This window comes from Trachypithecus francoisi, unplaced genomic scaffold, assembly GCF_009764315.1.
Source record: "Trachypithecus francoisi isolate TF-2019V2 unplaced genomic scaffold, Tfra_2.0 Lachesis_group8, whole genome shotgun sequence".
Lineage (NCBI taxonomy): Eukaryota > Metazoa > Chordata > Mammalia > Primates > Cercopithecidae > Trachypithecus > Trachypithecus francoisi.
The window spans coordinates 93,384,852-93,410,639 of record NW_022681473.1 but is presented as its reverse complement, the minus strand read 5'-3'; the positions used below and the strand labels follow the sequence as shown (position 1 = coordinate 93,410,639).

At 35.2% G+C, this 25,788-nt stretch overlaps 1 protein-coding gene across 1 annotated transcript in view; it reads right to left on the bottom strand.

Moving 5' to 3' along the window:
- DYNC2H1 (dynein cytoplasmic 2 heavy chain 1) overlaps nucleotides 1-25,788 on the bottom strand; it is a 386,039-nt gene that overhangs the window by 244,251 nt on the left and 116,000 nt on the right. The window contains exons 60-65 of the mRNA XM_033204903.1: nucleotides 16,034-16,120; nucleotides 13,161-13,287; nucleotides 11,489-11,630; nucleotides 10,784-10,893; nucleotides 3,166-3,264; nucleotides 1,239-1,362 (exon numbers count right to left, since the gene is read on the bottom strand). Coding sequence (XP_033060794.1) covers nucleotides 1,239-1,362; nucleotides 3,166-3,264; nucleotides 10,784-10,893; nucleotides 11,489-11,630; nucleotides 13,161-13,287; nucleotides 16,034-16,120 — 689 coding nt within the window. The remainder of the gene's footprint in view (nucleotides 1-1,238; nucleotides 1,363-3,165; nucleotides 3,265-10,783; nucleotides 10,894-11,488; nucleotides 11,631-13,160; nucleotides 13,288-16,033; nucleotides 16,121-25,788) is intronic.

Below are 25,788 nucleotides of genomic sequence, written 5' to 3'. Positions count from 1 at the left end.
AAAAGTAAGATGGGGCAATGATTAACTCTCTTTTCCTAATTCTGACATAAACAAATTGACCTAAATAACCTTGCACAACTACCTAGAACAGCTCAAAATGTGAACCAATCATGATATAAAATTTATCACTCTTTTCAGGGGATCTAGTCAACACTCTATACTCAGACAATGCCACATAAACCATTAAAACCTAACACTAACCAGAACTCACGGAGATTTGTATTTAATGAGTCCTTCAGGACTACCGTATAGAATGAAGAATGTCAAATTGAGATGGCCCTAAAGGTTCATTTTCTCCTCCTTAAGATAGCATAGCAAGAAACTAGCTCAGCAGATCTGAGTTACCCCCAACAGAAGGACTAGAAACTGAGCTCTGCAAGACAACCCCATTCTAGCAAGGTCACTTTCTTGATTACAAAGCTTCTTATATAGCAGCTCAGCTGTTCCCTGCCCTTTATGCCCATAAAATAAATTAAGAGGATAATGTTACAAAGGCAAAGGTCCCACTACTTGAGTTCTCCTAAGATATCAACCAGTACTAGGCCAAGCATATCTACATGAGGGACAATAGATCATTAAAGAATAGTGCACGCTTTGTTATTTCTCTGTCTTGCCCCAGTAACACCAATTTTCTATTTAAAGTTTGCTGTGTTAGCAACATACGTAGCATACATACATGTACATATATGTGCATGTCTATATATGTATATGTATACACTTTGCGTGATATGCTCTTTAAGTTTCTAGGAATCTCTTTCTAATAATCCAAGACTGGGCTGGGTTCCTACGCAGAAAAGAGTTAACATAGCAATCCTGAGACTCTTTAGAAAGGGCTGTTTGTAATGTTGGCCCATAACTAGCACCTGGGAACTTAGATTTTGGGAGAATTCCCATCATCCTCAGAACTCAAAAAAGTGGCTCACTGTGCCTAAACTGTTTGTACAAACAATATGGTTTATGCTACACCTGCTTTCCTTCAGGGAGACTAGAATTCTGTAATGTGCTAGGGAGAGTGTGCTTACATAATCAACCCCCAGTACACTATGGATACTAGGTCTCTACTGAGCTTCCCTGATAAGTAACATTTTACACATATTGTCACAACTTATTGCTAAAGGAATTAAGCCCATCATGCGTGATGCTACTGCAAGAGGACTCTTGAAAGCTTGCACCTGGTTTAATTACTTACTTTGGAAATTTTAAAAATATTTACACTCTGGAAAGTGTCAATTATTTACCTTGAGCAACCAGATCTCGTCTCAATAATGGATAAAGAACAGGTTCTACGCCATCCATCTCTTGTATAATAAGGGTTTTCCCAAAACGTACTGCTAATTCAAGAGCTGTGATAAAGTTACTATCCTAATTGAATAAAAGAAAAATATTAATTATTTTATTACTTTAATTTTATAAACATGCTTAAAGATTATGAAGATATTAATAGGAATAATATGCATGTTTAAAAATTTAATATACATGTTAATAATTCAAATTATTAATTATTGTTTTTCTACTCATAAGTATTTGGTAATCATTTTAGTTGAATAAATTATCAAAAAAATTTCACAATTTAAATACACAAATAAGAAAAATAAAGAGTTTTAACATTTTTAAAATTGTGGTTAAAAAAGAAATCCACATAACCTGAGATCTAACCTCTTTACCAATATTTAGGTGTACAGTACAGAATTGTTAACTATGAGCACAATGTTGCAAAACAGATCTCTAGACCTTTCTCATCTTGTATGACTGTAACCACTGAATAGCAACTCTGTATTTCGCCCAAAATACAAAAGCCTTTCTTCAATTTTCTACAGTAATTTCAAAATGTTATAGAAACACAACTTCAAATTCTATATGCAATAAATTATTCACCTAGGTATTAATAAGAACCCTACTTTGCTTATGTTCAGAATCACACACTGAATGGGGGAAAAAAGGCAAGATGATGAATTCTAGTAAACTTTTCTTGGTGGATAGGTCTAATAATTCTGAAAAGAACCTTCAGACAAAATTCAATAATCAAGAATTTTAAGGCTTTCTAGATAGGGAAGGAGTAGTTTTAAATATCACTCCAGGCATGTGTCTGTGTGTGTATGTGTGTGTATGTGTGGTGTGTGTGTATGTGTGGTGTGTGTGTGTATATATGTGTGTATGTACATATATATAACAGTAACTATATAGCTACTTACATGTATATAACTATATATAGTACCTATATGCATATACGTATAATTATAGATATATATGTAGTTATATACTTACATGTATATAAGATATATAATATAGTTATATAATTAAATGTATATAACTATAACTTGATCTATAGTACTTATAATGTATATAACTGTATAGAGAGATACAGTATAGTTACTTATATGTATATGACTGTATATCTATAACTATATGTAATATTATATATAATATTGCAAACCATAAGTGATCATTAAAGTATTTTTATATATTATCTAATTTGTAATTATTCTTACCACAAAAAAATTAGGTAGATAGCCCCATTTTACAAGTAAAGTAACTTTTAGAGGTAATTTTTGAAACACCTGAAAATTATGTATGAAAATTAATCATATACTAGTCTTCCTTTAAAAAAATAATAAAAACCTAACCAAAAATAATTTCCTCTGCAAGATAAACATGAAACTGAGAAGTCACTACCCAAAAGACTATGATTACATTTCACTGAACAACTATCAAATCTTGGGATACATTAAAGATGTCTGTCAATAATTTAAAGAAATTGGAAATTATGAGAGGCATTCAGAGGTAAATATGCTAAAAGGCTAGAAGGCTTTTCTGAGTCTCCAAGCTAACTTAGAAGCTCCTACTTCTACAGCCTCATATACTTGTGTCATTAGTCATGACTTACTGTAAAGCTTATTTAATTGTTTCTCCAACCTACTAGACTGTCATCTTCATAAAGGAAGGAACTCACTATTAAATTCCCAGTGCTTAGATCAATACCCAGAATCAAATAAATATTCTTATCTCTGTTTTACAAAGTAGAAAACTGAAGCTAAGAGTTATATCTCTCACCCCAGGTCCCACACAATAGGACCCAGTGTTTATGTTTTCTGATTATAGACTCAAAGATCTTTGCACTATAAGAGGTCATTCCTAATTGGTATGTAAATTATAACTAATACATACCTGCTGATTGATAACTTCTAAACGTGAGTCTTTCAAATGTGTTTTTAACCACTCTGTAGCTTGGGAAGAAGGATCTATAAGAAATGGACACACTCGACTCTAGTTCAAAAAAAAGGAAAAGCAATGTTTTTTAATGATTATAAGCTTTCATTTAAATGGAAATAGTTTTCTAGAAATTATAAATCAATTACTAAATGATCTTTTCTCTCAAGCTTTGGAGAACACAAATATACAACCATGAAAAAGAAACAAAAATACAGTTTTTAACTGCATCAGAAGCCATATTAATACATTTTCAGTGACCAGGAGTTAATATTGGGTAATTACATTTAGCCAGAGTATAGAGAGTACAGTCCTACTTGACACAAAATAACACAGAAAATGTGTACTAACATTATGCTAAGCAAGAGCTTTAGTCTCAAGCTGATGTCATTTGCACCATTCTTTTTGGCTTTTAAAATACACAAATTATTCCCTATCTATCTATTTAGCTATCTATCTATATATATAGTATACATATATATTGGTTTTTTGAATAAAAACTATAAAGGCCATAAAAAGAAATATGAGCAAATCATTAAAATACTGCTAATTATCAATATAATTGCTTACATTTTAAGACAATTCTTCTAAAGCAGTACATATCTAATATTACTAAAGGAGTACCCTAGAAGAGAAAATTACATGGACTGTAGGTTAAGATCTAATGAATGAACTAACAACTAAATTCATTACAGAACATCCTGCACTAATTAAATTATAAAAAAAAAAGGAAGTTAGGCCTGGTGCGGTGGCTCAAGCTTGTAATTCCAGCACTTTGGGAGGCTGAGGCGGATGGATCACGAGGTCAAGAGATCAAGACCATCCTGGCCAACACGGTGAAACCCTGTCTCTATTTAAAATACAAAAATTAGTCAGGTGTGGTGGCACGTGACTGTAGTCTCAGCTACTTGGGAGGCTGAGGCAGGAGAATCACTTGAACTCTGGAGGCGGAGGCTGCAGTGAGCCAAGATCGTCCCACTGAACTCCAGCCTGGCAACAGAGTGAGACTCTATCTCAAAAAAAAAGGGAATTAGACACCAGTGAAAATGCCCTCCACACACAATGGTACTTAGTAGACAGAAGAAAGCCAATTACATATGTATAAAATATATATCATAAATGATAAATTTAAAAGTCATCTAACAATCATTGCTACCTAGTAAAATTTAAACCGATCTAATTTTTCTTAAGTTTTCACATTTATTTGAAAAATGTAATAGAATTGTGTGCTATAAGAATAAGAGAACACATATGAAAGAGTAAGATGAACACTTAGAATGGGGTGCAGCAATCCCCCTTATCAATAATTTCTTTTCATAGTTTCAGTTACCCATGGTCAACCACAGTCCAAAAACAGGTGAGTACAGTAAAATACGTTATTTTGACAGGCAGAAAGAAAAACTACATTCACTTAACTTTTATTACAGTATACTGTTATAGTTGTTCTATTTTATCATTGTTGTTGTTAATCTCTTACTGTGTATAACTTATACAGTGAACTTTATTATAGTATGTATGTTTAGGAAAAAAACATAGTATGTATGTATATATATGCATGTATGTATAACACAGTATGTATGTGTGTTACAAAAATGTATAACCCCGTGTGTGTATATATATGTATGTGTGTGTGTGTGTGTGTGTGTATATATATATATATATATATGGGTTCAGTACTACCTGAACTTTCAGGCATCCACTGAGGGTCTTGGAACACATCCCCAGGAGAAAAGGGGGGAACATTGTATATCTAATAAGAGCATGCATGTTATCTCAGTGGCACACCAAGAGGGAGGGAGATAGTGGGGATTATCTGCCCTGTGGACGAATAGTTCTATATCACCAGTGTTGTTTAGAATTGCTAGCACATGGTGATAATAAAGAGATGAACGACATTAAAACAGCTTTATTAGTATTTTAAAATTCTCCACAAACAAGGTACCTTGTTGTCACTTGTACCCACAGTAGACTGCTCCTATCATACCTCCTGCCATGTTACACTGTATGATCATCACCCAGCATCTACTACCAGAGGTTTCACTTATTGCTCCATCATGTAAATGTACTACTCGAAGCACAATGATGTGGTTAGCAAATAGCCTGTGAAGTGTTACCATGGCGCTGCACCTAGGTTTTTGATCTAATTTTATGCTAGCATTCAATAGCAAATATTTCACAATTCTGCATTTTGCCTAACTACAAAAGTAATTATTTTAAATTTTTAAAAAGTTCTTACCCATGATTTCAAACCAATGATCTGATGCAGTTAAATGAAAAGAAGAAAGGTAATGTTTCAAAATGTTTTTAGCAAAGAAAACATGCTTAAGTTTTTCAAAGGGTACTTACAAGTTTGTTGTCGTCTTATTCATATGTGTCCAGACAGATTTAGATAACATTTCTATGGTACATTTTATCTCTGTATTCCATGATTAAATATAGTTAAATTCTACAACTATACTCAATCCAAAAATGTTGACCTTTCATTCATTTATTCATTTGTTCATTAATTCATCTATATGTTGGATAACAACTATAGTAAGATAGTACAAGGAGTACAGAAATCAGTAAAATACATTTCCTTAACCTCAATAACTTTACATGTAATAAAGACACAAAAATAAAAATTTCATCATCAAAAGGTGCACAAGTTGCTACTGAAGGATGATAGGTGAAGTTATGGCTATAAAACAATTCAAGTCAAACTAAGCCAAGAGAGATTAGCTAGGCAAAGAAGTGAAGAAAGAAAAACATTTCAGGCAAAAACAACAGCATGATATAGAGGGGAATAAAAAAGTTTGGAGTATATGGAAAACTTACAGCACTCTGGTGTAGCTAGAGAAAAATAAATATGGGCAAAGATGATGCATATAAAATGGCAGGAGTAATCTGGAGTCTGTCTGATCATGATCAGCTTTTTATGCCATGTCTAAGGATAATGAAATAAATACATTAATTGAGGCAATATTATGATCGGATTAATGTTTTTTTTTTTTTTGAAACGGAGTCTCGCTCTGCCGCCCAGGCTGGAGTGCAGTGGCCGGGTCTCAGCTCACTGCAAGCTCCGCCTCCTGGGTTTACGCCATTCTCCTGCCTCAGCCTCCCAAGCAGCTGGGACTACAGGCGCCCGCCACGTCGCCCGGCTAGTTTTTTGTATTTTTTAGTAGAGACGGGGTTTCATCATGTTAGCCAGGATGGTCTCGATCTCCTGACCTCGTGATCCGCCCGTCTCGGCCTCCCAAAGTGCTGGGATTACAGGCTTGAGCCACCGCGCCCGGCCATGGATTAATGTTTTTGAAAATCACTCCAACAACAGTAAAGGAAGTGGTACTGGAAACAAGGAACCAGCTGGTATAATGACATATTTATCCAGACACAAAATGATGAAAGCATAAATGAAGTCACTGGCAGCAGATGTGATTAAAATAGGATGAATTCATGAGACATCTGATAAATAGATTTGACAAGATTAGTTGAATAATTAATTGAATGAAAAATTAAAGAGGCATAGTAAGAATGATGTACAGGGTTGTACATCAGGTTGTACCAAGAAAAGACTGTGATATCTCTGGTGGTAGAAAATAAGAGAAGCAGGTTCTAGGGAGTGAGAGGGGAAGAAAAATGAGTTTTATAGTAGAGAGCTACCTTGCCTACCCTGCATGTCCCACGAAATGTATTTCTGATGGATTATCAATATGAGCAGATGATCTAAGTTAACCAATCAGAATCCTTTTGGGAGACTGGCGTATTATCTGTGGTGCAGACGGAGTGAATGACACATCTTTAGTCTGGAAACATAAAATCTAATAAAGGTAAACATGGAGTCACCAAAGGTCAAGGCTAACAAAGGGTAAAGAGAACCTATCTGAGAATGAACCCATCTCATAAAATGAAGGTAGAGATCTCCTGGTAAAAATTATTTTAATTCAGAAGCTCACCCCAACCTTTTAGGCATCTCAGGTATTTAAAATCATAAATTGCTAGTTTTTTCCTTTAAATGTGCTACAATTGGCCACTGGAAGATTCTTAACTTAAAGAAAATAAACAATGGTGAATTCAGTTAAAGGATGATAAATTTTGAGCTGCCTAGGAAGCTCAGGTAAAAATATCTAACAGGTAGTTAGAGCTATAAGTCAATAGTTCAGAAGACACGTTAAAAACTCAAGATACACAATCTCTATTTAAATTCTTCTCTCCTTGGAGGAAAAAAAGATTGGGCAAAGGATATTTTTGAAAGAGATAATTTTTAAAACACCTAGTATACTCTATAATATTATGTCTATTTTTAATACTTATAAATGGGATAAAAGCAAAAACATTTTATAAATGAAATTAAGCCTATCTCTTGATTCACTAAGAAGAGTTACATTAACAAGAATAATATAAAATAAATAAGGTGAAACACACACACACACACACACACACACACACACCACACACACACACTTCTATGAGAAGTGTATAGACAGGAGCTAGATGGCCTGGGTTTGAATCCTGGCTGTACCACTTGACAGCCATGTGACCTTAGGTAAGTGAATTAACTCTTCTGTGCCTCAATTTCCTTATCTATAAAGGAGATAACACATGTATCTAATAGATTGGGTTGATTTGAGAATTACATGAGTTATGTGTTTAAGTGCTTTACCTATTTATTATTAAATAGTAATATATGCACAACATGATAAGTACTACACAAGTATTGATTATTATTATTACTTATGTGAGGATTGAAAAACTTTTTCCTATGTGGGGAAGTTAACTTTGAAGTTATAAATTTTACCATCATAATTTTATATTCTTAGACTAGTATCACATTAGTTTGCATTTCCTTAGCATATACCAAAAGGCAGTAAGAAAAAAATCTCAGAAATTTTGAGTTAAAACCAATTTGACACTGAACTGTCTATAACAATAAAACACAAACATTCAACAGATGTCTTCACAAGAAAAACCCATATAAAATCTGATATTTAAATTAGTCATCTTCTCCACCTCCTTTCTGGATGCTTTTCACTCACACCTTCTCCATAGTTTCTAATAGCCTTATACTTTCCATTATCCACTGAGTTGACCAATATTAGATCATATAATTTATCACCCAAACCACGACACTGTTGAAAGTGAAAGGAAAACTATTAATAATTGTATCAGGACAACAAGTGCAAACCATAGACCAAGCAATCCAGGATATATGATCACTATGGTCAAATTTTTCCCTGTCTCTCAAAGACATAGGTCATATGAGCTTTCTGCCAACATAGTAAAACTAATTCCTGTGGTAAGACCAAGGGTATAAAAGGATTTGACTAATTACACTCTCTGGCAATACATGAACTTCAATAGTTAGCTTAACCTAAATATGACAATTTTAAGCATCTTTATAAGACCAATAAAAGAATAGTTTTAGACACAAAAGCCTTTCTTAGCATCAGTGAAATTGTTGAGTAATCACTGGCCTCAGGGAAAGCCTCCTCCACTGAGAGGGAGAACCTCAGAAAAGCTTTAGCATTGTTGTGTGTGTGTGTGTGTGTGTGTGTTTTGAGAAGTCTCACTCTGTCACCCAGGCTGGAGTATGCAGTGACATGATCTCGGCTCACTGCAACTTCTGCCTCCCAGGTTCAAGCGATTCTCCCGCCTCAACCTTCTGAGTAGCTGGAGCTACAGGTGCATGCCACAATGCCTAGCTAATTTTTATATTTCTAGTAGAGACCATGTTGGCCATACCAACATGGTCTCGAACTTCTGACTGGCCTCGAACTTCTGACCTCAGATGATCCACCCACCTCGGCCTCCCAAAGTGCTGGGATTACAAGCATGAGCCACTATGCCAGGCCAGCTTTAGCACAGTTAATGAGATGTATTATACCTCTGAATCACAAATGCATCTTACTTATCATGTCTAGCCATCTTTTCCCAGAAGCCCAACTAATATATATTTAGAGATTTAATTTTACATACATGGTGATGTTAATGAGTTGATGTCACAGATTATATGCTATCCAATCACACCCTTAAACAACTAATTTGAAATATAGTACACCTTAAAACTGAGATGGAGTGTTGACCATAATGGCAAGTTCATTTCAACAAAATAACTGATTACTCTAAGAAATGTTTCCAATGATTTTTCTTTTGTCATATAAATGCAAGTAATTATCTAAAAGGAGCTTAGCAATATTAAATACAAAGTAAATTTAGGCTTATTATTAATTTCAAAAGCAATTTCCCATATCCATCATGAAAGACAATTCAGAATACAAAACTAAGCATTTTCAATTAACATCAGTAAAAAAATTATTCTGATAAACATATTTTGTCTACAGACTTACCACCCTCCCCTTGTTTCTTATGGAATAGAAAAGAATTCTTAAACTTTTTTTTTTTTTGCAATGAATTGCTTTCTTGGATTATTGAAACAGGAAAAAGAGGTGGCTATGAAACCTTAGGGAGGGAATAATAAATATAATAAAAAGCACATAGTTTGCCAAAATGCAATACATTTACTTATATAAGTATTTAGAGTTTCATATTTGTGATTCCATTGTGAAAATAATTAAAAATTTTTTTAAGTAAATTTAAAAACAGGCAAAATCAAATTAAAAGAAGGCAAAACTATTCAATTAGTGGTCAGCAAATTCTCTACTGGTAAGTTACCAATATAGTGAGCTGAAGCATAGTCAGCTGATTAATAAGTCTAATAAAACAGAACAAATGATCAAGTAATGAACAGCACCCAAAATACGAATCTTATAATACAGTTTATGCTACATAAAGAGGAGCGTGTTTAATGTTCATGCTTTCTTTGAGACTATGGAGTTAAAAAATAAGAATAAGGAAATAGTGTGTAGGCAGAGAGAAGGATTACAAAGAGGAAAAGGAATACTAATACTTATTATGAAATATAAACTATCGACAGAAAGAATAGAAAAATCACATCATCAAGAAGTAAAAATTATCTTCCAAGTTCCATATCAGAAAAGTAAACCAAGTTAATGGGAAAAATCAAACTTTATTCAAAGTGATTATTTATTTGTGTACATGGCTTTGAATTTGGTTTTCACATTCACTGATAATAAGGTTATGCTATTTTCTATTTTAAACAGCTTTGGAAAATCTGTACTATGTGACAAAACAATTTTCCAAAATATGTGTATGATTATCTCTAAAGGATAAGCCAAAAACTTATCTTCACTTTTTGCTAATTTTGTTTGGCAAAATAAAATGAAATAAAAATATAAAATTTATGAAGTCATATACTCTAGTCTGTACTCATGAAAAAACTATATAACCAATGAATTGGGTATCCCTAAAATATTTCTACTACTATTAGGAAATACAATTTAGAACATTTTGCCATCAAAAGAATGCCACTTTATACTTTTATATTAAGGTAAAAAATAAATTATACTGAAAGTCATACATTCACTAATTGAATCATTAACAGGTTTTCATTAGCAAACTATTTTTATTTTAGTAAGAAAAGGGTAACTGTGAAAGACTAAGAATATGAAGAACACAATTTCCACAGCAAGCTTGACAATAAAACATTTCTAATAAAAAATTAAAATAAATTAACTACCTGTAATATTACAAGAGCATTTTCTATGGAAAGGTCATCTGATGGTAGGCCTTCACTTTTCCAAATTAACTGCTCACTTTCAGTACAAAGAAATCTCCTCAGACCAAATTCTGAAAAGTTGAAGATATTGAAAATACTTCACTACAATGATCTTGTACTTGATGAAGGGAAGGAAATAAAGCTATTTATTCCAAAACAAAAGTCCTACAACAGTCCTTAACTTGAAACCCATTCTTCCACATTTAACACCCAAACCCAAGGAGAAAAAAGTCAGAAACAAAAACAAAAAGCGCAAAAGAATGGAACTCCATGAAGTCCTATTTCTTTGAGTGAATGTTTCACAAACTAAAATAATTTTGTAAAATACCACTAAAATCATGAGGAATTTTAAAGTTCTTACATCTCAGCCTATCAAATAAAATTATTATAAAAATAAAAGTAACATAATGTTTAATTGCATCCATGCAATATCAAAAATAATTCAGTCGTCTCAGTTTTTTACAGTGATTTAAGAATAGAAAAATCATAATAATAAAGTAAATTCAAGAACATTTGTGGAATGTGGCAAATCTAAAGTAGCTCCAGGGTATACTTGTTGTGATCCATAAAAAATTTCCCCCATTTAAAAAAGGTAAAATAACAGAGAACAAAGTGTCCATTTTTAGTATACTGAAATTTTAAATTCAGGAATAACTAAATACAAACTCTCAAGACCAGCTGACTTGGTCCATTCTTCCAAACAGGTTTTTCTCAGAGACTCAGGAGCAGCAGAAAGATATGTAATAAATGCAGCAGCAAGTTGAGCTCTTTTAGGAAGAGTAGCTAATTCCTCTGTTATCTCTACAACCTGGAAAAAAAGAGAGCGAAGAAAGAGGGAGATATATGAGTATGTTCTAACATTAAAGAAAATGACAGTTTTATGGTTTTGATTGTGGGGGGAAGAATCACAAGTAATAACTCCTTGTTTTGAATATAATAGTCAAAATGTAAAAATATCAAAAAGATCTCAGACTCTGCTGTGATATTTTTTAAAAGTATAAAATCCTAATATATTTGTAGAAACAAACATATTCAGTCATTGAAAGTTCTTAATGATTTTAAAGAAAGCAGAACTTTCATCCCAACCACAGTGAACTGTGAGTTTGCATTACTTTGTAAACTAAGATTAAGGCATAGAGAATGAACAAAGGGACAAAACAAAGCTACAGCATGGCATGAAGACCCATTAGCAAAAAGGTTACTGTAAATAAAGCACAAGATTCAGCAGAAAGAGTAGTTCTATTAAAGGAAAGAAGAGAGAGAGAGTTAATTAAAGGCAGATTGTGAAAGGTTTTCCACGACATGCAAAGGAGTTTCTATTTCAAACTGTGACGTGAGCCATTGAAAGCATTTAAGCAAGCAATGAGTAACGTAATCAGATTGGGTTTTATAAAGATAATTCAGCTAACAAATGAATGGTGAACTAATTAAAGGGTCAGATAGGAGGAAGACATTAAAAAAGTCAGATGAGAAACAAAGAAATATTGGCATTAAAGATAGAAGACAAACACAAAGAATATTTGCAAATGGATATGACAAGTAAACAGGGAAGAGTCTAAGACAACCCATATATTTTTAGTATTGATGCCCAGAGAAGATGCCTCCAGTGAAATAGAAAATAAAGGAGACTTGGAATGAGAAAAAGAAAATAATTTAGGCATGTTGGGTTTGAGTTCCTGAGAGACAATTAAATGCAAATGTCTAATATATAGTTGGAAATATACATTTAAAACTCAGTAGTCTGGAAATGTAGCTCTGGTCATTATTAAGGTGTAGGTGATATTATGATGGGATGAGGTAACACCCAAGATAGTTGCAGAAAAAGCTGCTGTGGAAGAGAATAACAAGGACAATCAACATTACTAGTGAGCAGATGAGGAGGATCAGGAAAGGAAAGGAAAGGAAAGGAAGCTTAACTGATTTCAGAAATAAACCAAGAAAAAACAAGAGACAATACTAAAAAGTCAAAATAATAAAATAGTTCAAGAAAAAATAAATAGCCTACAGTGTCAAATCCTAAAATTACTGTCCTGGTGAAGGTAAATTCAAAGAAAATTCTAAGGAGTACTAAGTTTTCCATCCACTCATTTTCATCCTGCTCATCACTCAATAACATACAGAACTGAAAGGAAAATAGGCTGCTTCGCCTAAAACTCTATTCATATAAAGACACTTTGTTTAAAGAGTAATTCACATAATGGCCATTTATATCTACATTATTTATCCTGAACCAGGTGCAAATTAATGGATCTTTCTCTCCTTTTTCTTAACATACATTACATTATAGATTTCCTGGATTTTAAAGGTAGACTCCTCATGGCCCCTCTGTCAAACAGACCTGTGCATTCCATCTCTTATGTTCTCTATCAAGCTGATTAATTAAGACTTCTGCAGCTTTGATTGTTTCTTGTGCTTTGCTTACTTCAGCTTCAAGTTTTGCAGCTTCTGAAGTCCTGCTCTGAAATCTATGTAAACATTAAAATTTAATTAAAAGCAAAAAGGATTTGGGAAAGATTTAATGAAATTATCCATAAGTAATAAAGTAAACTTTTATGCCATAATTTAATCAATGATAATACCATTAATGTTTGCATACAAAGTAACATTAATAGAAGAGACAAACTAACAAAAAACTTGACAGGGCCTCCATGCTCTACTACATTATATAAAAATTTGCCAATACGGCATTCAAGGCACTATTCTAAACATCCCATCTGTCTTTCTAGTTTTATTTCATTATATTACTGATCAGCAAAACCATTAATATATGTCAATATCAGAAGAATTTTGCATTATCAGTAAATATCCTATCCTTTATCTCCCTTGTTCTTCAGAATGTTCCATTTGCCTAGAGTAGCTTCGAACCACACCCTTCCTCACCCCACAGCCCAACTCCCTCTAACATTTACCACTAAAACTACAAACAAAATTTCAAAATTCATTTTAGTACATTATATATAATCTCTCCCTATATTCAAGTTAAGTATTATAAATTGTATGCTATACATATGTAAACTTAAACCCAAAGAAATTATTACCCAGGTTCTCATCAATAATCAGCAGAGGATCTAAAATTCATATACAGATGTGGCTGGCACTAAGTTGCATGCACTTTATAGTATATTTCATTGTCTCTCTAAGTGCCTTCTTCCTTCCTTCCCTAGACATAAGACTCTAGAACCAACTTCTCCAATATAGACAAATAGCCACTAGCCACTTTGTGGCTATTTAAATTTAAATTAACTAAAGATAAATAAAATTTTAAATTCAATTCCTCAGTCATATTACAAACACTGCAAGTGCTCAGTAGCCACATAAGACAACTGGCTACAATACTGGATAACAAAGAGCACAGAACATTTCCATAATCTCATGAAATTCCATTAAACAGCACTGTTCTAAAACCTGGAAATAGAAAGCTGCATGTTTATTGATCACAACATTTCATACTACACCTTGAACATGGTTTTGCAATGAATATTGTTGCATTAAATCAACTCTCATATCTCTGTAGAAGCTGTATTAGAAATCTCTTTAATTTTGTAAAATCAGAATTTAAAAATTGATAGATCATGCTTATTTTTCAAGTCCTTTATTCTTTGTTAATATGTAAGAAAATAAGACTGTTATTCATGGCCTAGAGTCAATTAAATCTTAATTAAGGATCATAATAAGTAATAGCATGGTAACCAACATTAATTCATTCTCATCAATGACTCCACAATGAAAAATGTCATTCTGTTTTACTTGAAATTAAAAGTTAATTCCAAAAGTTCTCACAATAATCCTTCCAAAATAATGGTAGTATGGTGCAATGGTTAAGAGCAGAAACTTCATGGAATTAGACAAACCTAGTATCTAACATGGCTTATTATTTTATTAGCTGCTCAAATTTAAACAAAAAAGACTGGCCGGGCGCGGTGGCTCAAGCCTGTAATCCCAGCACTTTGGGAGGCCGAGACGGGTGGATCGCGAGGTCAGGAGATCGAGACCATCCTGGCTAACACGGCGAAACCCCGTCTCTACTAAAAAATAGAAAAAACTAGCCGGGCGAGTTGGCGGGCGCCTGTAGTCCCAGCTACTCGGGAGGCTGAGGCAGGAGAATGGCGTAAACCCGGAGGCGGAGCTTGCAGTGAGCTGAGATCCGCCACTGCACTCCAGCCTGGGCGACTGCGAGACTCCGTCTCAAAAAAAAAAAAAAAAAAAAAAAAAAAAAAAAAAAAAAAAAGACTATATAATTTTAACCTTCCTAATCTGCTAAACAGAAATAGATTTACTTCTCATCTTTGTTTTAAGGATTAAAGAAATGAATACATAAATTACCCAGTATGACACCTAACACAGCAAGTGACTAATAAATGAAGTCAAAATATTGCTATAATAAGCTAATTATTCAATAAATATTTGAGCATTAGCTGAATATTAAGTGCTGATTGTGAGCATATGACAGTGAAAATAATACATTATACTTATTTGTCTTGTACTTCTCTAATAATAATACCTGGAAAAAATTGATGTGATTTCTTTCCTATATTTCTAACATGATAATTGTTCAGGAATATTGAAAATACTGCGTTTATTGGTTTGGGGATTTCTTTTTGGTTTGCTTTTTTCTATAAGTATTTCTCTACAAATATATATTAGTGAGAGAGAAAGAGAAACTGAGGAAGGGAGAGAGGGGGAGAGAGAGAGACAGAGAGACAGAGAGAGAATTGTTTCCTGAACATAGAGAAAAAATTCAGTTTTAATCTGATTAATTTCTTGGTGCAATAATTAATTTTGCTTCCATTAAAAAAAGGAAGCATGACACATCACTTCAACATATACTGTATTCAATCAGATATTATTCAGTTTTTCAATATTCGCAACTTTTAAAAGCAAATGTTCTAACATTTATAATTCCCATACCAATATTTTCTACCCTGTACTATTATACATGAAAGGCTTTAAGACTAATAATATTCAAAAATGATCCTTGAGTACAATATTTGCATGAAGACTTTTTTTTAACACAAAGGAGAAAAAAAAGTTAAAAGGATAGAATTTTTAAACATAATAATGTATCCTTAAAAAATTTATAGACTAGTGGGTCCCAGAGCCTCATCTGACATAAAAGTCTAAAATCTTAAAAGTCAAAACAGGAAATAAACCAAGATGTCAAATGTAAACACTCTCAGCATTATCCTAAATACGCTTCAAAATATAACTTACTTTTCTTTGAGTTCTGATACCTTTTGACCAACAGAATTAAGGAGGTCCTCTAGTTTCCTTTTTCTGTCTTCAGTTTTCTTCAGATTCCTAAAATATAACTCAATATTATAAAAGCCATTCCTATTTTAGATACCAACTATAAGCAGCAGCAGCACCTTACAATGTAATCCTACAGTAAATATATGACAATTAAAACTGTCATTAATTCAGTATTATAACACCCTTACTTAGAATTTAATTTGAAAAGCAATGCTAAAATTAAAAGTGTTTCCTCTGACCCAACTATACCACTTCTAGGAATCTATATTTAAAAACACTCATACATGTACATTTCTGGATAAAAACGGTAAACATATTTATTTATCTTCTATCCCTTCTAGAACCCTACTAAAATGAAGCCAAGAAAATAAGAAAGATACATATGCACAAAGATCAAAAGAGGAAAGTATGAAATAGGAAAAATTTCAAAAATAATTTCCTTTTCTTAAGAGACAGAGTCTCACTCCGTCTCCCAGGCTGTAGTGCAGTGGTCTGAACAGAGCCCACTGCAGCCTCAAACTCCTAGGCTCAAGCAATCTTCCCACCTCAGCCTCCTGCACCCTCAAAGTTCAATAAAATTTTAAAAAGTAATAACTAACATATCGGAACGCAAAAAGCCAAAAGCTAAAATGCCTATATGAAGAGGAGTCAAAAAAAAAGCAGAATCCTAAAAGGTTCAGAAAATGTAAACATACTTCTGAAGGTAACAATAAAGCCAAATACAGAAGATTATTTAATAATTGATATTACAAACAGTTTGACCTCAGAATCCATCCTCTATTGAGAGTTGACTACCTCTAACATAACCCAGAATGCTGCAAGTCTAGCTTATGCCCCTACTCATCTCCATCAACCTCTATGCACACACCCTAGGCAAAAGATATAAAGATTCCTTTACAGTAAAATGACTGACACCCTATCCTCTCAAAATACCCGCAAATATTAAGGGGTCACCATAAAATGGCCAGTCCATACTTGATCACCTTACAGTGATGCTCAGCAGCCAAGGAGCCCAAGCCACACACTCAGGTCTTCCAGTCAGACTTCTAAAACTCATGATTAATAACTAACAGCCAAAGATCAGACAGGTCAAGAAAGCTTCCTAACTTCCTAAAAATATGGGGTAATATACAAGACACTGGGAATCAAAGTAGCATTAGACTTTCTAAAAGCAACACTGAACTCTAGAAGAGAGTACAACAGGGGTTCTCAAACTTTAGTGTACACCAAAATTACCTGTCAAAACCGAGATTGCAAGGCCTTACTGTCCCCTCCCCCACAATGTATCTGAATCAGAATCAGTTCGTTTGGGTGGAGTTCAAAAATCTGCACTTTTAACAAGTTCCAAAGTGATGCTGATGCTGCCGGTCTAGGAACCACATTTTGAGAATTGCTGATAGAATAAGGCCTTCAAAACTGTGAGCTAAAACTATTTCTAGTCTAGTATTTAAACATAACCCAATTATTGATCACATACAATAACATATTATAAATACTTTTAGACATGCAAATCTCAAAATATGTTCCAGCCCATATACTCTTTCTACCATGGAAGATGTGTTCTAGAAACCTTAAGAACTAAAGGAAGGAAGAGAAAGACAGGAATTCACAATAAAAGAATACAACAGGTAATCTCTAGAACATTGCTGAAGGGAAGCTCCAAGACCACAGCCTTAAGCAGCAGGCCTAAAGCTAAGAAAAAATAAATAGAACACACAGATCAATGAAGATGTTTCAGGGCTCTGACAGAAAAACTATGGATAAATTTGTGATATGTAAACAGAAAAATATAATCAACTAAAAAAAGGAGGCAATTCTTATATATAGAACAAAAAAGTGTACAAGAAAGGAAATAAGATGAATAATTGTTAATACACAGCAGGAAGTTAATAGATAATATCAAAAATTGAACAATCAAGAATATAGATCAATTAGGATTAAGGTGACAGACAGCAGGCGGGACTACCTTGCAGCTCCCACTCAGACAGACAGAGCAGCATGTGGAGACTCACATGGTGAGCTTTTGCTGCAAGAACTACTGCAGGAACATACTAGGGAAGCCAAAAGAATCCACAGACCCTTTGAAGGAACTGGGTCACCACTGCAGTCTCCCTGACATACCGAAAACTTATTAGTCTGCTTGCTTTCTCAACGGAAGGCACATGATCTGGGGCAAGTTCTCAGCCCTGGTCACTGGCGTTGTTGGGGCACGGTGGGAGTGAGACCAGCCTTTAGGACTGCAGGCTACATAGAAAGCCAGTGAGGCCTGTGCCTGCTGGCTTTCCTCAACTACCCTGGGTGACCTGTATGACTCAGCAGAGGCAGCCATAATCCCCCTGGGGGAAAAATTACATTGGAATGGAAACCACACTCCCATCCCCCACAGCAGCCACAGCAAAAGCCTCACCAAAGGAGAGGCTGAGCTCAGAGACACCTATCCCTGCCCCCACCAGGTGGTCTTTCTCTACCTGCCTTGGTAGCCAAAGACAAAGGTCATAATTTCTTGAAAGCTCTAAGGCCCTGCCTACTGCCTGAGAAACCCGAATTGTTAACCAGGTATCCCTAGGGCAAGTTTGCATCCTCCCTATAGGACCACAGCTGAGGCACTCTTGCAAGTGCCACCTCCTGGCTGGAGGCCCATCAACACAAAACCAGTCCACTAAACAAAAACAAAACCAAGGACCATCACAGAGTTCACCTCATTCCCCTGCTACCTCCAGTGGAGCAGGTGCTGGTATCCACGGCTAAGAGACCTGAAGACAGATCACATCACAGGACTCTGTGCAGACACTCCCCAACACCAGCCCAGAGCCTGGTAGCTCTGCTGGGTGCTAGACCCAGAAGGGCAAAAACAATCACTATAGTTCAAATCTCAGAAATACGCATTCCTAGGGGAAGAGAAAGACCACCACAGCAAGGGAGCGCTCCGTGAGACAAAGAATCTGACCAGCTGCCTTGAATCCCAGATCTTCCCTCTGATATAGTCTACTCAAATGAGAAGGAACCAGAAAAACAATTCCAGTAATATGACAAAACAAGGTTCTTTAACACCCCCAAAATATTATACCAGCTCATCAGCAATGGATTCAAACCAAGAAGAAATCTCTGAATTGCCAGAAAAAGAATTCAGAAGGTTGATTATTAAGCTAATCAAAGAGGCACCAAAGAAAGGTAAAGTCCAACTTAAAGAAATCAAAAACCTGATACAGGTTATGAAAGGAAAATTCTTCAGTGAAATAGATAGCATAAACAAAAAACAATCATGACTTCTGGAAATCAAGGATACACTTAGAGAAATCCAAAATGCACTGAAAAGTCTCAGCAATAGACTCAAGCAGAAGAAAGAGCTTCAGAGCTTGAAGACAAGGCTTTTTAATTAACTCAATCATCAAAGACAGAGAAAAAAATAATTTTAAAAAATGAACAAAGCTTCCAAGAATTTTGTAACTATGTGGAGTGTCCAAACCTAAGAATAATGGGTGTTCCCAAGAAAGAAGAGAAATCTAAAAACATATTTGAGGAATAATTGGGGAAAATGTCCCCAGCCTTGCTAGAGATCTAGACATCCCAATAAAAGAAGTTTGAAGGATGCCTAAGAAATTCATTGTAAAAAGATAATCACATAGACATACAGTCATCAGGTTATCTGAAGTCAAGACAAAGGAAAGATCTTACAGCTGTGAGGCAAAAGTATCAGGTAACCTATAAAGGAAAAACTATCACAGTAACAGCAGATTTCTTAACAGACACCCTATAAGCTGGAAGGGACTGGGGTCCTATTTTTAGCCTCCTTAAACAAAAAATTACCAGCCAAGAATTTTGTATACAGAGAAACTAAGCTTCATAAATGAAGGAAAGACATAGTCTTTTCCAGACAAACAAATGCTGAGAGAATTCACCACTACCAAGCCAGACTACAAGAACTGCTAAAAGGAGCTCTAAATCATGAAACAAATCCTCGAAATACACTAAAACAGAACCTCCTTAAAGCATAAATTTCATAGGATCTATATAACAATAACACAATGGCCAGGCATGGTGGCTCATGCCTGTAATCCCAGCACTTTTGGAGGCGGAGGCAGGTGAATTACTTGAGGTTTGAGACCAACATGGCCAATATGGCATAACCCCATTTCTACTAAAACTACAAAAATTAGCTGGGTGTGATGGCAGGTGCCTGTAATCCCAGCTACTCAGGAGGCAAGAGAATCCCTTGAACCCACGAGGCAGAGGTTGCAGTGAAGCGAGATTGTGCCACTGCACTCCAGCCTGGGCAACAGAATGAGACCCAGTCTCAAAAAAAACAATAACACAATGGAAAAAAAAAAAAGGTATTCAGGCAACAAATAGCATGCTGAATAGAACAGTATCTCCCATCTCAATACTAACATTGAATGTAAATGGCGTAAATGCTCCACTTAAAAAATACACAATGGCAGAATTGATAAGAATTCACCAATCAAGTTTCTGCTGCCTAAAAGAGACTCACTTGACACAATAAGGACTCACATAAACTTAAGGTAAAGGGGTGGAAAAAGATATTCCATGCAAATGGACACCAAAAGTAAGCAAGAGCAGCTATTCTTATATCAGATATAACAAACTTTAAAGCAACAACAATTAAAAAAGACAAAGAGGGACATTATGAAACGATAAAAGGACTAGTCCAACAGGAAAATATCATAACCCTAAACACATATGCACCTAACAATGGAACTCCCAAATTTATTAAACAATTACTACTAGACATAAGAAATGAGATAAACATCAACACAATAATAGTGAGAAAATTTAATACTCCACTGATAGCACTAGACAAGTCACTAAGACAGAAAGTTAACAAAGAAAAACAGACTTAAACTATACCCTACAACAAATGGACTTAACAGATAATGGCCGGGCGCGGTGGCTCAAGCCTGTAATCCCAGCACTTTGGGAGGCCGAGACGGGCGGATCACGAGGTCAGGAGATCGAGACCATCCTGGCTAACACGGTGAAACCCCGTCTCTACTAAAAAAATACAAAAAATTAGCCGGGCGAGATGGCGGGCGCCTGTAGTCCCAGCTACTCGGGAGGCTGAGGCGAGAGAATGGCGTAAACCCGGGAGGCGGAGCTTGCAGTGAGCTGAGATCCGGCCACTGCACTCCAGCCTGGGCGACAGAGCGAGACTCCGTCTCAAAAAAAAAAAAAAAAAAAAAAAAAAAAACAGATATTTACAGAGCATTCTAGCCAATGACAGCAGAATATACATTCTATTCATCAGCATATGGAACATTCTCCAAGATAGACCATACGACAGGCTACAAAACAAGTCACAGTACATTTAAGAAAATCTAAATTATATCAAGTACCCTCTCAGACCACTGTGGAATAAAACTGAAAATCAACTCCAAAAACGACCTTCAAAGCAATGCAAATGTGTGGAAATTAAATAACCTGCTTCTGAATGACTGTTGGGTCAACAACGAAATCAAAATGGAAATTGAAAAATTGTTTGAACTGAATAATAATAGTAATTAATACAACCTATCAAAACCTCTAGAATACAGCAAAGGTGATGTTAAGAGGAAAGCTCAGAGCATTAAATGCCTTTATCAAAAAGTATGAAAGAGTATAAATAGACAATCTAAGGTCACACCTCATGGAACTGAAGAAACAAGAACAATCCAAACCCAAACCCATCAGAAAACAACAAATAACAAAGATTAGAGCAGAACTAAATGAAATTGAAACAAACCAAAAAAAAATACAAAAGATAAATGAAACAAAAAGTTGGTTCTTTGAAAAAATAAAATTAATAGACCATTTGCAAGATTAACCAAGAAGAGAGAAGTTACAAATTAGCTTAATTAGAGAGAAATGGGAGATATTACAACTGACACCACAGAGATAAAAAAGATTATTCAAGGCTACTATAAACACCTTTATGCACATAAACTAGAAAACCCAAAGGAGATGGATAAATTTCTGGAAATACACAACCTGCCTAGATTAAACTAGGAAGATATAGAACTGCTGAACAGACCAATAACAAGCAGCAGGATTTTGAAATGGTAATTTTAAAACTGATGGATTCACAGCTTAATTCTATAAGACATTCAAAGAAGAATCAGTACCAATCCTATTGACACTATTCAAAAATATAGAGAAGGTTGGGAATCCTCCCTAAATCAATCTATGAAGTCAGTATCACCCTAATACCAGAACCAGGAAAGGAGATAACTAAAAAAGAAAACTATAGACCAATATTCCTGATGAACACAGATGCAAAAATCCTCAACAAAATACTAGTGAACCAAATCCAATAGCATATCAAAAAGATAATCCACCATGATCAAATGGGTTTCATACCAGGGATGCAGGTAAAACATACGTTAAGTCAATAAATGTGATACACCACATAAACAGAATTAAAAACACATATCACATAATCATCTCAATAGACACAGAAAAAGCATTTAACAAAATCCAGTGTCCCTTTATGATTAAAATCCTCAGCATAATTGGCACAGAAGGGACATATCTTAAGGTAATAAAAGCCATCTATGACAAACCCACAGCCAACATTATACTGAATGGGGAAAAGTGGAATGCATTCCCCATGAGAACTGGAAAAAGAGACAAGGATGCCCACTTTCATCAGTTCTATTCTACATAGCACTAAACGTTCTAGCCAGAACAATCAGACAGGTGAAAGCAACAAAGGGCATCCAAACTGGTAAAGAGGAAGCTAAACTGCCAGTTTGCTGATGATACCATTATACACCTAGAAAACCCTAAAGACTCATCCAAAAAGCTCCTAGAACTCGTAAATGAATTCAGCAAAGCTTCAGAACATAAAATTCATGTACACAAATCAGTAGCTCTGCTATACACCAACTGCAACCATGCTGAAAATCAAATCAAGAACTCAGCTCCTTTCACAGTAGCTGAAAAAAAAAAAAAAACAACTTAGGAATATACCTAACCAAGCTGATATGGTTACAAACAAATGATACAAACAAATGGAAACATATCCCATGCTCACAGATAGGTAGAATCAATATTGTGAAAGTCACCATACTGCTGAAAGCAGTTTACAAACTCAATGTGATTGCCATCACGATACCACCAGCATTCTTCACAGAAGTAGAAAAAACAATCCTAAAATTCATATGGAACCAAAAAAGAACCTGCATAGCCAAAGCAAGAGTAAGCAAACAAACAAACAAATAAATATGGAGGCATCACATTACCCAACCTCAAACTATACTATAAGGCTGCAGTCGCCAAAACAGCATTGCACTGGTATAAAAATAGGCACATAGACCAATAGAACAGAATAGAAAACCCAGAAATAAACCCAGATACTTACAGCCAACTGATCTTCCACAAAGCAAACAAAAACATACAGTGGGGAAAGGATGCCCTATTCAACCAATGGTGCTGGGGTAATTGGAAAGCCCCATGTAGAAGAATGAAACTGGATCCTCATCTCTCACCCTATACAAAAAACCAACTCAAGATGGATCATAGACTTAAATCTAAGACCTGAAAACCATAACCATTCTAGAAGATAACATCAGAAATACCCTTAAAGACATTGGCTTAGGCAAAGACTTCATGACCAAGAACCCAAAAGCAAATGCAACAAATAAAAAGATAAACAGATGGGACTTAAATAAACTAAAATCCTTCTGCACAGCAAAAGAAACAACTGGCAGAGTTAAAAGACAACCCACAGACTGGGAGAAAATTTTCACAATCTATACATCCGACAAAGGACTAATATCCAGAATTCACAACAAACTTAAACAAATCAGCAAGAAAAAAACAAACAACCCTATCAAAAAGTAGGCTAAGAACATGAATAGACAATTCTCAAAAGAAGATATACAAATGGCCAATAAGCATATGGAAAAATGCTCAACATCATTAATTATCAGAGAAATGCAAATCAAAACCACAATCCAGTATCACCTCACTCTTGCAAGAATGGTCATAATCAAAAAATCAAAAAATAATAGATGTTGGCAGGGATGCAGTGAAAAGGGAACACTTTTACACTCTTGGTAGGAATGTAAACTACTATAATCACTATGGAAAACAGTGTGGAGATTCCTTAAAGAACTAAAAGCAGATCTACTGTTTGATCCAGCAATTCTACTACTAGGTATCTGCCCAGAGGAAAAGAAGGCATTATATGGAAAAGATACTTGCACACGCATGTTTGTAGCAGCACAAATTGCAATGGCAAAAAGACAGAACCAACCCAATGCCCATCATTCAATGAGTGGATAAAGAGAATGTGGTATATATATACACCACGGAATACTACTCAGCCACAAAAAGAAACAAAATAATGGCATTTGCAACAACCTGGATTGAATTGGAGAGACTCATATTCTAAGTGAAGTATCTCAGGAATGGAAAACCAAACATCATACATTCTCATTCATGTAGGAGCTAAGCTGTAAGGACGCAAAGGCATAAGAATGAGGCATTGGACTTTGGAGACTCGGGGGAAAGGGCAAGAGGTGGCAAGAGATAAAAGACTACACATTGGGTATAGTGTAACACTGCTCAGATGATTGCTGCACCAAAATCTCAGAAATCACCACTAAAGATCTCATTCATGTAACCAGACACCACCTGTTCCCCAAAAACCTACTGAAATAAATTTTTTTTTTTTTTTTAAAAAAAGAACATAAACCTTTGGTCTGCATTTAGAAGAGATAAAATATATTTGTGACTTAGTAATGATAGCAAATTAGAACTGTAAGCTCCAATAGTAAGTGGTTAAATCTTCCTCCTTCCTGTCCACACACTGTTTTGGAAAATATATGCTAAACATTTCCTAGAATTTAGAAGGTAAAAACAAACATAAAAGCCTTAAATTTCCAGCCAGGCACAGTGGCTCATGCCTATAATCCAAGCACTTTCATGAGGTCAGGAGATGGAGACCATCTTGGCCAACATGGTGAAACCCCTTCTCTACTAAAATGAAAAAAATTAGCCAGGTGTGGTGGCACGTGCCTGTAATCCCAGCTGCTTGGGAGGCTGAAGCAGGGGAATCACTTGAACCCAGGAGGCAGAGGTTGAAGTGAGCTGAAATTGCGCCACTGCACTCCAGCCTGGCAATAGAGCAAGACTCTGTCTCCATCAATCAATCAATCAATCAATACAAACAAAAGTCTTTAATTTCCAAAGCCTTCCTTTTGTACTTTAACAAGTATTCCTTGGCCAGGTGTGGTCGTCCACACCTGTAATCGCAGCATTTTGGGAGGCCGAGGCAGGCGAATCACCTGAGGTCGGGAGTTCAAGACCAGCCTGACCCACATGGAAAAACCCCATCTCTACTAAAAATACAAAATTAACCGGGCTTGGTGGCACATGCCTGTAATCCTAGCTACTCAGGAGGCTGAGACAGGAGAATCGCTTGAACCTGGGAGGCGGAGGTTTCGGTGAGCCGAGATCATAATTGCACTCCAGCCTGGGCAACAAGAGCAAAATCAGTCTCAAAAAAAAAAAAAAAAATTATTCCTTTCTGAAACTTTGGCTCCTTCTAAAGGAACTTTTACCTCTATCCTTCCAACAATGTAATAATGGTAAAGAAAAAGTGAGTTAGTTCTGCTATCTCCTTCTAATTGCTTTCTTGTTTTGATCTGTTTTAAATTTGCATTTAATTGACTCTTTTTATATATTTTAGTATTGTCAACTGCCATTTTACAAATAGA